The sequence below is a fragment of the Varanus komodoensis genome, unplaced genomic scaffold (assembly GCF_004798865.1).
Source record: "Varanus komodoensis strain SLA01 unplaced genomic scaffold, ASM479886v1 scaffold102, whole genome shotgun sequence".
NCBI lineage: Eukaryota > Metazoa > Chordata > Lepidosauria > Squamata > Varanidae > Varanus > Varanus komodoensis.
Window position 1 is genome coordinate 958,750 of NW_025335279.1, and position 14,610 is coordinate 973,359.

Here is a 14,610-nt window from a genome sequence, read left to right on the forward strand (position 1 = left end):
CAAGTGCTGAAAGGCGTAAAATCCAGAAACTAGCTTTTTTAATTTCTTAAACTGTATCTGTTAACAATCTTTAAATGCCAACCAATCACCCAGTTCTCTGGGCAGTTTACAATAACAAAACAACAAAATATGTCTAGAAATGATAACATAAAATGCAGAGAATAAAGTAAACATAACAAAAGTCAGCAACACACACGTGTGAGGTGGGGCTGGGGCTGGTTGGATGGTAGCACTTTTGCTAAGCTCCCCTGGTGTTGTGGCACACACAAAACACTGGGTTAGTCTAACCTAAGCCCCACACATTTCAGTGAAGGGTACCGCTGTTTGGGGGGGTCTCCTATGCAGCCCGGATGCTGAAGGGGCCCACCCCAAACGAGGGGAAAGAGGGCAGGTCGGCAGAACTCGGGATTCCTGCTGATCCCCACTGATCCAGAACAAGCATTTCTGCTTCTTTATGGGGTTCTTTACTATATACTAATCCCCTGTTCCGTCACTAGTGGTCCCGATGGTGCAACCTCTTGGTTAAAGTAACTCCAAGCCCAGATATTAACAATGTATTCCTTTTTGTACGATTAAAAGTCAAGGAAACCTCCTGATGGAGATGACAAATATTTCAGGGATGCTTTGTTATGACCTCCCTCTATTTACCACGATGGATCGTCTTCAGTGGGATTTTTGAGAGTGGTCCTTCTGGGGTACTGCCATGCACCATGACGCTGGCACATCAAGTGGTGCATTGCAGCAAGATCAGGTTGCATCTCGAGGTGCAGGGCGCAGGGTCGAGGAAACCTCTGGAGCAACATCTGGAAGTGGAGTTGAGCTGTGACGCTCCCGTGCATTGAACGGGTGATGCCTGTCACAGCAGTGACATCAGGGTGGCTGAGCTGCCTTGGTTAATGCAAACTTCTCAAGAGGAGAGGATGAACCAAATGAAAGCAAATGACCAGGAACTGCAAGGGTGGGAATGGAGAACTGAAAATATTTAAGTCCAGATTTGCATGAGAAAAGATAAATTCCCCACCTCGTTTCTATCATCCATCGTATACTGAAACGGATTTATATAGCCAGCCCAATCAAAAGTTATTGCCTGGGAGCATTCCCTATTATTTATTACATGTTCAGTATATATTGTATTTAGTTTCTATTTATATAGTTAATTCACATGTGGACACTTAAATTCCTATGCATGTTTAGACAGAAAAAAGACTTATAATTAGTTGAGACATGCTGGGAGTTGACGGGCCTCTTTCCTGTCCAAACTTGCACAGGATTGTGCCATAGCGAAAAGTGTCCATTTGGAAAGATCGTAATTAAGTTATAGGGGAAAATAATAGAAGCAACAGAATAAAGACACTAAGATTATCCCTGGAATTCAGAAATCAAGGACCAGGTGTGTGGGGGATCTGCCAGCCACACTAATTAGTAGCATTTTCCCGAACTCTACATCTACAAACTGCTGCAGAGAGGGCGGTATTGTTCCTCCATGACAAATTACCTACAAATAGAAAACTACCAGTCAAAGATCTTGGCATGTTAATTTTCTAGGTGCAAGGAGATTTGTTTCTCCCCTGCCAGGTGAGGGTGCATTTAAATAAGCAAACTCCACCCACACCATTCAGCAGGATGACGTAGTATATGCCAGTAGTGTTGCCTTCTGTGCATTTCTTATGACCAGTAAGAACTACTCCTCTTGAGGGCTTTTCCCATCCCACCAAAATATGAGTCTTTCTAGAGCTGCTCTCCTGTATGACTTTTCTGGTGCCTAATGAGGTTGGATTTGTCACTGAAACTTTTCCCACAATCCGAGCATTTAAACGGCTTTTCTCCTGTGTGAGTTCTCTCATGAGCAAGCAAATTGGCACTCTGGTTGAAGCCCTTCCCACAGCTGGTGCATGTGTATGGCTTCTCCCCCGTGTGGGTTCTCTCGTGCTTGATCAGGCTCGACTTATATGGAAACCTCTTCCCGCAGGATGAGCAATCATATGGTTTCTCTCCTGTGTGAGTCCTCTTGTGGACCATGAGGGTTGTTTTGTTGGTGAACGTTTTCCCACAGTGGACACATTTGTAGGGTCTCTCCCCCGTGTGAGTGCGCTCATGCACCACCAGGTTACGTCTCTCATTGAAGCCCTTCCCACACTCGGTGCATTTGTGTGGTTTCTCCCCCACGTGGGCTCCCATGCACCTAACCAAGTTTCCATTACGCCTGGAATTCTCACCATAGTCTGGGAACTGATGCCCACTCTCTCCTTTGTGAGTCCTCTCATGCCTGAGAAGGTTTGATTTCTGGATGAAGCTTTTCCCACATTCTGAACACACATGAGGCTTTTCACCCGTATGAGTCCGTTCGTGCTTGATTAGGCTTGATTTGCTGGTGAAGCCTTTCCCACAGTCAGAGCACTCATACGGTTTTTCTCCTGTGTGAGTCCTCTTGTGCACAACGAGGGTCGACTTATTTGTGAAGCTTTTTCCACAGTCACCACAGCAATAGGGCTTTTCTCCTGTGTGGATCTTCTTGTGCTTCAGGAGATTCCTCCAGTCATTGAAGGGTCTCCCACAGTCCGAGCACTGATGGGGTTTCTCCCCCGTGTGGGTCCTTTCATGCACAATGAAGTTGGATCTTTGGCTGAAGCTTTTCCCACACTCGGAACACTTGTACGGTTTCTTCTTCACGTGGGCTCGCTCATGTATGAGGAGCTTGTACTTCAGGCTGTAGCCTCTTCCACAATATGAGCAGCTGTACGAGTTATCTCCATTACGGGGCCTCTCATGTGCAAGGTGCTTTAGTTTCTGAATGATGCTTTTCCCACAAGCAGAGAACCAATATGGCTTCCCTCCTGCCTGGGTTTTCTTGTGCCTGAGAAGAGCTGACCTATAACTGAAGCTTTTCCCACATTCTGAGCAGCTGTACGGCTTCTCTCCGTGATGTGCCCTCTCATGTCTGAGAAGGCTTGATTTATCAATGAAGGTTTTCCCACAAGTAGAACACTGGTACGGTTTCTCTCCTGTGTGGCTCCTTTCATGGATAACTAGGCTTAGACTATGATTGAACCTTTTCCCACATGTTGGGCACTGATAGGACTCCTCTGGTTTATGCGTCATCTCATGGATGAGAAGGTGCGACCTTTGAACAAATCGTTTCCCACAGTTGGAGCACTGATATGGTTTCTCCCCTGTATGGATTCTTTCATGGATGAGGAAGTTGGACTTCTGAATGAAGCCCTTTCCACAGTGTATACATGTATAGGGCCTCTCCCCTGCTTCCATCTTCTTGTGCCTGAGAAGGGCTGATTTGTGGCGGAAGCTTTTCCCACATTCTGAGCATTTGTAGGGTTTCTCTCCCGTATGAGTTCTCTCGTGTCTGGTCAGAATAGACCTCTGACTGAAGCTTCTCCCACACTCAGAGCACTTATATGGCTTCTCTCCCGTATGTGTCTTCTCATGTCGGACAAGGCTGGACCTCTGAGTGAAGTTTTTCCCACAGTCTGAGCACTGATAAACTTTCTCTCCCATGTGACTTCTTTCATGAACAAGGAGACTTAAGCTGTGACTGAATCTCTTCCCACACTTTGAGCACTCATGCGGTTCCTCCTGCTTATGCGTCATTTCATGGATGAGAAGGTGCCACCTTTGAACAAAGCTTTTCCCACAGTCTGAGCAAAGGTATGGTTTCTCCCCTGTATGGATCCTCTCATGGATGAGGAAGTTTGACCTTTGAATGAAGCCCTTTCCACAGTGGGAGCATTCATAGGGCCTCTCCCCTGCTTCCATCTTCTCATGCCTGAGAAGGGCTGATTTGTGGCGGAAGCTTTTCCCACATTCTGAGCATTTGTAGGGTTTCTCTCCCGTATGAGTTCTCTCGTGTCTGGTCAGAATAGACCTCTGACTGAAGCTTCTCCCGCATTCAGAGCACTGATACGGCTTCTCTCCTGTGTGTGTCTTCTCGTGTCGGACAAGACTAGACCTCTGGGTGAAGCTTTTCCCACAATCGGGGCATTTATTTTCTTTCTCTCCCACATACCTTCTAACGTGCCCCTCTTCTGTTAAAATAAAGAGAGAGAACCACCATGTGAACAAGCAAGATCAGCAGGCACAAACCTTTCTTGGGAAGGATCTTGTGAGTATTGTACTCCTTAGCCTATGGCCTGGGAGGAAGAGAAAACTGCACAACAATAACAATATTGTTGAGAAAACTCGACAATAATTTGCCTGACATTCTCTGTTTCAGGGCTGAATCTCAGCCTTGAAAGATACGTATCTGGGTAGAAACCCTGCACATGTTCCATCAAATGGGAAGGATGTACCTGTGCAGAGTCAGTTACTTGTCTTTTAAATCACAGAAACGTAGTCTAAGAATGTTGGTTTTCACTTTGTTTCCAAGTCTAATTCAAGGAACTGGTACTAACCAATAAAGTCTTTCATGGTTTGATGGCACAGTATCCAGGTTATGAAGGAATTTTGTTCCCAAGAAAACAGAAATTCATTTTTAAAGTCGAATTTGCATGGGAGTTGGGTTATGTATAGTTGGCCCTCCACATTCACATGGGTTGGGATGCAGGATGCCTGTGAAAGTGGAAAAACTGTAAATATCTCTAGCCCCTCCCCAAACTCGCCAGTGTCTCCTCTTTGCAGAAAGGAAATGTCAGAGGGACTTCCCTCTCCGGATGGGTGGGGCAGGATGTCATGCTTTGGAGGCCTCCCTCCCTCCCTTTTCACTTCTTCTCTCTCTATGGTGATGCTTTGGAGGCCTCCCTCTCTCCCTTTTCACTTCTTCTCTCTCTATGGTGATGCTTTGGAGACCTCCCTCTCTCCCCTTTCACTTCCTCTCTCTATGGTGATGCTTTGGAGGCCTCCCTCTCTCCCCTTTCACTTCCTCTCTCTCTATGGTGATGCTTTGGAGGTCTCCCTCACTTCCCTTTTATTTCCTCTTTCACTGTGACAACGTTTTGGAGACCCTCCCTCACACCCCTTTCACTTTCATTCTCTCTATGAAGACCATTATTTTCTGCAGTACTTTTTTAATTAATAGGCTTTCTGGCAGTTCATTCATAAGTATGGGTTGTTCATAACTCGGGGACTGCCTGTATCTAAAGGATCACTTCTACCCATAGATTTCTGCCTGTAGCCTGAGATTGCCACCTGAGGCCCTGCTCCAAATGCTCCCATGGGTTTTCCTGTGTTTGCTCCCAAATTGTGAATGTCCTTTCTAGAGAGTCCCACCTGGCTTGGTTGGCTTTTGCTGCCAGGAAAAGATCTTTGTATTCCACCAGGCTTTGTAAAAAAAAATTGAACCACCACTTTTCTTTTTAATCACAGTGATTATGATATTTTAGAGTGCTGCATTCTAAAATAATCCTTCTCCAGGTTTGAACTGCTTTATATGTTCAGATTAGTCTATTCTTGCTGCTTTTAGCACAATTCTTTTAATGCAGAAATAAATTAATGTAGGATTAAGGCATTCAAACTGGCCACAAATGGCTGAAAAGAATCATCACATAGTATTTATATTCCACTTTCCTTCCTCTTGCAAGGAACCTAAGGCAGTTTACCAGGTTCTCCTTCATTTTATCCTCAAAATAACAACACCCCTGTGAGGTTGGTCAGGCTGAGTGGCAGGGACTGGAGGCATATTCCTAGAGGACATCGATGATTACTAGGGTTGGGGTTGGGGTTAGGGTTAGACTAGTATTGTCCCTAACAGAGGTAGCATGTCTGTATGAATCAGCTGTTAGGGAACATGAGTAGGAAGGTGTTACTGCATACATGCTCTGCTTATCTGTTTCCAAGAGGTTAGTGCTTGGCCACAGTGTGAACAGAAAGATGGATGGGTATAAAAAGGGCTCAGTTGGTGACCCTGAGGGTCAAAAAACGCACTGACCATATAAAGTCTCCCATATAGTGTCTGGTCCCAACAGCCGCTAGAAAGAACAATTACTGAGCACAACCCTCCACTGGTCTTGCCCTCCCTTTCTGGGGTATCGACAGCCACTGATGAAAAGCCCCTGCACAAATGCAGTCCTGAATCCGAAAGGAGGATTCATGGTGGGCCTGTTTCTCTGAATAGTCGTACTACTGAGATCGGAGGAAGTCTCCTCCCCTGCCCCGTTCCGGTGACGCAAATGATGTCTTGCTTAGGGCTAGCAGAAGCTGAACCTCAAACAACCCACTCACCTGGCTGTGCAGCAGGGAAAGTTTCATTTTCCTCAGAGCCCTGGCGGTACAGTACCCACAGATCTTCATCTTCTTCCTTCTTTATTATCACAGCAGGAAACCCTGGGCAGAGGAAACGCAGCATGACAGTCAACACCTGTATGGCCCTTTTTGGCACTGCGTGCTTTGCCCATCCAGAACTGCCCTGCAGTCCTCACAGCAACTCTGCAAGATTCCCCAGGGTTGTTATTTCCCATATTGTGAAGAGGGATGAGGAGGGGACTCGGACAGAAGCAGAATGGCCAGCATGTGAGCTCGTGTGAAGACAGATTTGATCCAGGAACTTCCTGATCCGTCTCTTCTGCCACCATGTTGGGGTGGGCGGCCTCAGGCCTGGCATCCAAACCCAGAGCTTCAAGCTTCCTCCAAAGGCCATCTCCTTTCCCTCAACCACCAAAGATTTCCAGCTTCTGTGCAGTTTTCTTCCTAGTCTAAAAGGTTGGAAAACTTCCCCTAAGGTTAGTTTCTAGCAGGAAGAGCTTTAAGCTAAAATATTATGCTATTCTTTCGATTTAATTCACCCCTTTGGCCTTTTCCTTGCCCACTCCAGAATGCTGCCCTCAAGAGCTTTTCTCAAGTTGAAAAGTTGGGCATTCGGTTAAAAGAGGCTCTCCATCTACTGTGTAATGGCTCTCATAAGACAAAATAGTCTGGAGTAATATCCTACTCTCCAGGAAGTGGTTTCCAGGAAGACACAACTGGTTTCTCTCCAGTTGGAGTATCCCCTCCCGCACTCAAGAGATAACCTCAGAAGAAGTCACAGGATCCCAGAATTAGGGACGGAGGTGACTGTGACAGCCAGCTTCTCAGTGAAGGAGGGTTGGAGCATCATGAAGATCTACTTCAAGATCTCCAGAGAGGGAGAGCACAGGGTTCCTCTAGGAATTAACTTCCCCTGCCCCTAGGCTAGGGTGAAATACACTCAGCTCAAACAAAAGTGGCACCAGTAACCCTGTTATGATTCCCAGTGACAAGAGGTCTCAAAAATGGGATTTTTGGAGATAGGAGCTCCTAGGGCTCTTTGTGCTCCAGTGAGATTCGGCAGCCCTTTATCTTGGTGGTGCAGAACCTCAGGCCAACTCTCTTTAGCCTAACTTCCTCTCCTCTGAACATAGAATGTTTGGTGGTCTCCTGGCTTTTCCAGTTTTTCCTGATCCTGAAAGGCTGAAATTGTGAAAACCTTGGACTGACAGAAAGACTGACAAGCGGGTGCAAGACCAAATCAAGCCAGAAATTGGCCAGGCACATTGTGAGAAGGCAAGACTCACTGGAGAAGACAGCCATGCTAGAGAAAGTCGGAGGGAGAAGAAGGGGAAGAGCAACTCTGAGGAAGCCTTGAGTTTGCAAGGGCTGAGCAGGGCTCTGGGGGACGGTGCATTTTGGGGGGTGCTCATTGATAGGACTGCCATAAATCAGCGACAACTCAACCACATGTAGCCACATGCAACTCAAAAAGTTGAAAATGCCTCTCCTAAAGCATTAAGTGTTTTCCATCTAAAATATTCTGGTCCTTTGGTATTGGGGTTCCTCCTCTTGGATTCTGACCACACTCTCTTTGGCCTTCTGGGCCCCACACCCAGCTTCTCTGAAGTGGAACTAGCCCTTGGACTCAAAGAGGTTCTGTTTCCTGGCTTTGCACAGCTCCTTCCCTACACAGCTGGCTGCTTTTCTTCCATTTCCTGCCTCTCGATTTGTTCCCAGGATCTCTGGCAATTGTAGTAGTATGGTCTGCTAGGCCATACCACCCAGCTGTAGCCTTTTGCTGTAGCCTGAGCATTCGGGACATCTTTTGGATGCCCCAAAGTGTGGGATGCTTTTTGAGAGTATCCCCAGAAACTGTGAAGCATTGCCAAAGCCAAAGCAAAACCTGACAAGGTTTTGAATTTATTTATTTTTTTAAATTAAGCGTATTTATTTTTCATCCAGTTCAAGTAGTACAGCTGAGAAACAAACAGCTACCTCAATGAAAACCAAGCCTCGTGAGGCTTGTCCCTTTTTCAGATATACCAAAGGAGCTCAGCTGAACCCATGGAAATGGTACCCGTGACCATCGGAAGCTCTTGAGGAGGCGCTTGATATTTCCAGGAGATGGCCTTGGTGACCAGACAGGTAGATCAAAAGCTAATGCCCTGGGTGGCTTCAGGAAGAAGCATTTGACTGAGAGGTGAGATGGAGGCAAGTCCTCTCCTCACCTGAAGGGGTTCCTGGTAAGGTTTCTCCTTCGGGGAGAGGCGGGCTCAAGGGCTTCTCTTCTTGCTCTGATTTTACGGGCGGCCATGACTCATCGTCTTGTTCAACCTTTATGATCACATCAGGAAACTCTGGCCAGAGGAAAAAGAAAAGTGATCAAAAGCAGGAAATGATTCGCTGGGATGAAGGCAAGGTTCTGTCTCAGAGCAGGCTGAGAGCTTTGCCCAAGAAGAAAAGTGTTCTCTCTGTCTCTGTTAGTTTATTTGATCTCTCACCTACTCCACTGTTCAATGGACACTCCTCCTCAGATGGAAAATCTGGAATCCATGGATCTTCACCAAGGTCACGCTGGGAGAGCATAGCTGTTTCATGGAGAGAAAAACCTGATGATAAAGGAAAGGAAAGTGTCACCATATTGTAGAGAAATGGTTACTGCAGGTGTCCCCAACCCAGAAGCTTTGGCCTACAATTCCCATCCACTGCCAGTCACCTGGGGATGCTGGGTGCTGCAATCCAACACATCTGCAAGGAACTGGACTGAGGAAGTGATCATATATCAAAGAGAAGTATTTTTTAAAGTTGGATCCAGACTTAATTATTCTTTGGGTACTTCTATATAAGGCTTTTTATTGTACAACAGCTGAGACTCAAACTAAGCATTTTATCAAAAAGGAGGGTCAAGATGAAGCTATTCATATTAATTTATGGAATAGTTTTAATTTGTTATTGTACTTTTTGTATACTTTTTATCTTGTATGTTGAACTGAGAGGATGGTATCCTTAAAAGTGGTCTTAAAAAACTTTTGCATGCATGAATGAATGTTTTAAATCCCATTTGTTATCCTTCCATATTTCCATCACCTCCTGACTTCTCCCATATTTTTTCTTGTCACAAAATAATTCATTGAAGAGGGAAAAATCTATTAAGAAAGGATAAAAATAGCTACACAATGCCTTTTGACTGAGTACATTATGCCAACTTTCCTCAGCCTGGTGCAGATCAGATGTGTTGGACTCTAACACCTGTAATCCCCAGGTAGCATAGCCAATAATCAGGAATGCTAGAAGTAGCAGTCCAACATCTGGAGGGCAGTGGATCAGGAAAAGCTGCACTAAGAGGTGGTTTCTCCGAAAGCTTCTTCAGAACATACCCGTTGGAATCAAGTTAGTGATGACTTAATTCCCATTGATCGCAACAGGTCTACCCTGATTATGCTTAAGGCCTGGTCCACATGTACTTCCAACCCAGCGTATGTATTTTTGCTGAATCATGGATTGTTATTATGTGTGGATCCTGCACTGTGGTTTAACAATGGGTTGTTAAGCAAGAACAAGGGAGGAAGAGAATCCATCATTATTTGTTGGGTTGTAAACTATGAATTGCTTATAGTCAGCAACCCACAACCATCATAATTAAAAAATAACCTATGAATTCAATTACAACCCTTACTCAACCCATACACTGAGGTGTCAGTTCTAAACATCAACCCATGAAGTTGTTCAAAATGTTAAGTCCTGGGTTGGTTTCCAAATGCTCATCCCAGACCGTGAAACAACCAAACCATGGCTTGTGGCGGCCACATGTCCTCTTCCATCCTTCCTGGTTTAGCTGCTATTCTCCTTCCTCCCAATATTTCAGTCTCCCCAGCAGCAGCTGTCAGGAGCTATGCACACTCCCTTCCCCCCTCCAGATGTTTCTGCCCCCCCAGCCATGCAAACAGTCAGCTTATACACAGCAGTTCTCTGGGGTCTAATATCCTCACATACACTGGGCTATTGTAAGAGGAAAAGTTTCAGAGCAATAGGACAGTGGAACCAGCTGCCTAGAGAGGCAGTGGGCTCTCCCACACTGCAGACATTCAAAAAGAAACTGGGCAGCCATCTGAGTGGGATGGTGTGAACTGGTATCCTGCAACAGCAGGGGGTTGGACCTGATGGCCTTCACAGCCCCTTCCAACTCTACTGTTCTGTGATTCTATGGTTCTATGAAGATTGGTTGGTATTATTGACTTCTATTTATTTACTCTGTTCATATCCTTCCTCTGCATTTCACTGTAACAAAGTGCTCAAGGGAGCTTTTGAAAAAGTTAAAAGCAGTATAAGGTATCATTTAAGGGGCAATCCTATATAAGTTGAGAGAGAAAAAAGGCCTACAACTACAAGGAATTGTGGCCCTTTTTTCTGTCTGAACGTACATAAGATCGAGCCCTTAAAGCAGAATAATCCAATATCGGAATAAACCACAGTGTAGCAATGAAAGCAAAGAGCTGAAAAACATCACATGAGAGGCTCTGGGAATGTCTGCCTCAACAAAAAATCTCAGCCTAGCTAGCAAAAAGCCTGACTGAGGTGGAGTAAGGTGGCTCTTGAAGCAAAATGTTCCCCAAACGCCGTCCATACGAGGTTGACTGGTTGTTTATAACAATTCTATAATGCCATCCAAGGCAACATCTTTTCAAGGTGCTTCACAGAAGCAGAAAGTGCAATGCAATAAAGTATCATCAGAATGCCCTAAAACGGTAACCACTTTTCATGCAAATGAAAATAAGACTATTTGCAATTTAGACAGACAGTGTAGACAGGCTGGTATCCGCATTCCATTAAAAGCAAGACTGAAGCACCCAGGTGTTCAAGTTCCCTTTAAACATAGCGAGAAAAGGAGCCGTTACAAACCCTGAAGGCAGCATTCCCCAAAATGGTACCCCGCAATGGTGTTGGGCTGCCACTCCAATCAGCACCAGCTAGCATGGCCAGTGGGTGATGGGAACTGTAGTCTAAAACAGACTTGGGAACCTAACCCTTTAAGGTACTCCAGCCATAAACTATTCATTCACTGAATAAGTTTATTCAATGCACATCCTTGTATTCGGATGTTACTCTGGAACAGTTAATTTTTATGCCCTGGAAATGCCTTCCACCCGGGGAAAGGACATGGTTTCTTACAGAATGGAAGTATTTTGATGCAGCAAAGCCTGACGGCAGGCCTACAGAAGTGTCAGGGCTGGACACATTGCACCTGGTCCATCTGAGCAAAAGAAACCACGCTCCATGCCCACCAGCAACCCGGGATGCGGCTACTATCATGGAACGCCCCCACAGCCCCGAGATCTGACAACATCATTCTGCTCAGAAGGGCTGCTCCCCAGCCCAAGACAGAAGGCAGACCTATCAGTCTGTCCTGCGCCGACTAATTTTACCTGGCGTTACCAACTGCAAAACTCTGTACAGGTGAGGGATAGCTGCCCCCCAGCAAATATACATGCACCTTACTGAATGTTTCAACCACACAAAACACATTAAAACTGATTAATGCAATTTAAGGCGCCAAGACATATGGTCCCCTTAGTAAGCATATCAAGTTTCAGGTATCTAGGTTTTGTGGCTTTGGTGGTACTATGGTAATGTTGGACACACACACACACACACTTTTTATTATTAAGATTTAGATATTCTGCCTCTCAAAGAAATGACTCCTGGGTGGCACATACACACAAATCCCAAATCCACCGAGGTCACAGAGCCAGGATGGGGTAGCGGTTAGATTATTGGACTGGGATTCAGGAGATCTGGGCTCTAGTCTGCACTAAGCCTTGGAGCCAACTAGATTGCTCTGAGGATAAAATGGAGAACTGTGTAAGGGGACACAAATTTAATAACAAATGAATAATAAATGAATAAATAATAATAAATGAAAACATAGCAAACCTTAGTCCCCTAACCGATGGGTGGGGCAGACTGTTCTCCTTTACTTCTGCAGTCCCAAGGCTGCAAAGCAGTGGGAACCAAGTGCTTTTCTTGGCACACATACAAGAATCAAGGGCTCTTTAGCTTCTCCTGCTGTGGCTGATAGGTGTAGGCTGGCATTCCCTTTGCCACAACATTTGTTAGAGACAACCATCAGCCCCCTGAACTGTGCTTGGAGCTGACCAGCAGGCAGTAAAGCTTACGTGGGAGCCAAGGAGCTTGCTTCCCTATTACAGTGAGAGGCTCAGAGTGAGTGGCTTACCTAAGGCCATTTAAAGAGTTCCATTCCTAAGGTGAGGTTTGACTCAACTTTGTAAGGAAGGACAAGAGAGATGCAACATGGAAAGGATGGCATGAGGTCTGTCCGATGCTGCCTCTTTCTTATACCTGGGGCAAAGCAGAAATGAGGTGGCACACCCCTCCAGGAAGTAGCTTTACCCCGATGTAATGCACATCCTTGTATTCGAAGGTTACTTCGGAACAGCTACTTTTTGAGCCCTGGAATTGCCTTCCACCTGGAGGAATGTGCAACTGGAAAACAACATGTACAAACAGGCACCCAGCATCCATGGCCAAGTCTAGAGAGGTGCACATGTCAAATTGTGATTTGTGATTGCTATTATGTAATTAATTATTCCATAAAGTTAGGTGGTTGTTATTACATAAAAATAACCAGCAAGCCCTAGGGCACCTTGGAAGATGTATAGAGGCAGAAAGAGACAATCTCTAAAAAAAAGTGCTACCACTCCTTTGTATATACAGTTGGAATTTGCTACCACTGGAGGGCTTGAGGGCCAGCAACTTGGATGGTTTTAAAATGGGATCAGTCAACCCAGGGAACACAGACCATCTGCCAATAGTGTTGGGCCCAGATTTTGAAGCTCCTCAGGCAAAACACCCACTGGCCTTCCCTCCCTCCAGGAGTTCTCACCACCCCTGTCAAAAGCTGCTATTGATTCTCCTCCTCTCTATTTATTTATTTATTTGGAACATTTTGATTCTGCTCCTATTCATTCATTCATTCATTTGGAACATTTATATGCCGCCCCCTTTGCAAAAAGCCTCGGGGCAGCAATGGACAGGCAAAGGGCCCGGGAACAAGTGGGCCCAGGCCTCTGCTGCTTCTCCCTCCACCTGTGCCATCCCTGGGCCTGAGCAAGAGGCAGGTGATCCAAAAGGCCGCCATGGTGAAGAGGAGGAGCGGGTCCAGGGGGCTCTTGTCAGTGGGCCCCTGCCCAGGTGTGGGCCCCACCCCAAGCCCGGCTGCTATTGCGAGTCACCTTGCCTAAATACAGCAGGACCCCCGTATCGGTGGGGGGCAAGTTCTCAGCCCCCGCAGACAGTAGGAAACACCGTATACTGTACATGCTGTACCTACCTGTGATAAATTTAAAATATAAGTTAGGCACAGTTAGACATTAACAACAACAAAACAGAACAATTGTAATAATAAAGGTAGGCACTGTGATGCTTCGATTGACCTTCTGATGCATCATCAGAAGGATTCTCTGCTTGGGGTGATCCTGGCTCATCAACCGATGACGACGTTGATGGTTGGACTTCATGAGCAGACAATGTCGATGGGTGGGGATCCTTGATAGCTGAAGGTTTTTCTGCCGAAACCTTTTGGAAGAATGTTGTGATGGGGAGTTGCTGTTTCTTTTTCTTTAACTCATCAAAATGTTGCTGCAGAGGTTGTAAAGCTTCAGTGATCATGCAGGTGACTTTAATGCTGCGTTCCATCCGAGGATCGTATTCCATAACTTTGTCCTTTAAAGTCTGTGCAACTCGAAACACTTCGGCAAATTTCTCTTTTGTCCACATTGCTGGCTCTTCTTCAGTTTCTTCTTCTTCATCTTCCTCTGGAGATGACTTACCAAGTTCTTCCAATTCTTCACTTGTTAACACTTCCCGATGGCCTTCAATATGTTCTTTCACTTCTTCTTCAAGCATGTCAACAAAACCTTCTCCACCAACTTGTCTTGCTGCATCAATTATTTTCCTAACTTCTCCATCAATCCCTGGGAAGCCTTTAAAATATATCACAACTTCACTCCATAAATTCTTCCAGCAGGCATTTACGGTTTCTGGTTTTAATTCATCCACTGCAGCTTTGATAAATGTTATTGCATCAGCAATAGTGAATGATTTCCAGCACTGCATTACATCAAGATTAGGATCTGCATCAATTGCTGATCGAATGCGATCAAATACCAGGCGGGTATATGTAGCCTTGACACACCGAATGATGTCCTGGTCAAGGGGCTGAAGCAATGAGGTCGTATTTGGAGGTAAAAATACAACCTCCACATTTTCATCTTCATAGCAAACAGAATCAGGATGGCCAGGTGCAGTATCTATTATCAACAGGGCTTTAAATGGCAACCCTTCTTGTTCGAAATAATTTTTCACTTCTGGGATGAAGCATTGGTGGAACCATTCCATAAACAAGATGGCCGTGAGCCAAGC

The 14,610-nt window shown here is 45.5% G+C and overlaps 2 protein-coding genes across 3 annotated transcripts in view; one reads left to right on the forward strand and one right to left on the reverse strand.

Moving 5' to 3' along the window:
* LOC123017781 (zinc finger protein OZF-like) overlaps positions 1-14,610 on the forward strand; it is a 69,453-nt gene that overhangs the window by 17,025 nt on the left and 37,818 nt on the right. The gene's annotated exons all lie outside the window — the stretch shown is intronic.
* Positions 1,694-14,610, reverse strand: part of LOC123017780 (zinc finger protein 585A-like) — a 133,236-nt gene continuing 120,319 nt past the window's right edge. Inside the window, exons 1-4 of one of the 2 annotated variants that reach the window (XM_044419349.1) lie at positions 8,673-8,767; positions 8,400-8,528; positions 6,169-6,270; positions 1,694-4,037 (exon numbers count right to left, since the gene is read on the reverse strand). In XM_044419349.1, the coding sequence (XP_044275284.1) occupies positions 1,729-4,037; positions 6,169-6,270; positions 8,400-8,528; positions 8,673-8,757 (2,625 nt within the window). In that variant the 5' untranslated portion in view covers positions 8,758-8,767 and the 3' untranslated portion in view covers positions 1,694-1,728. Of the gene's footprint in view, positions 4,038-6,168; positions 6,271-8,399; positions 8,529-8,672; positions 8,768-14,610 lie in introns of those variants that run through there. The other variant, XM_044419348.1, reaches the window with a different exon arrangement.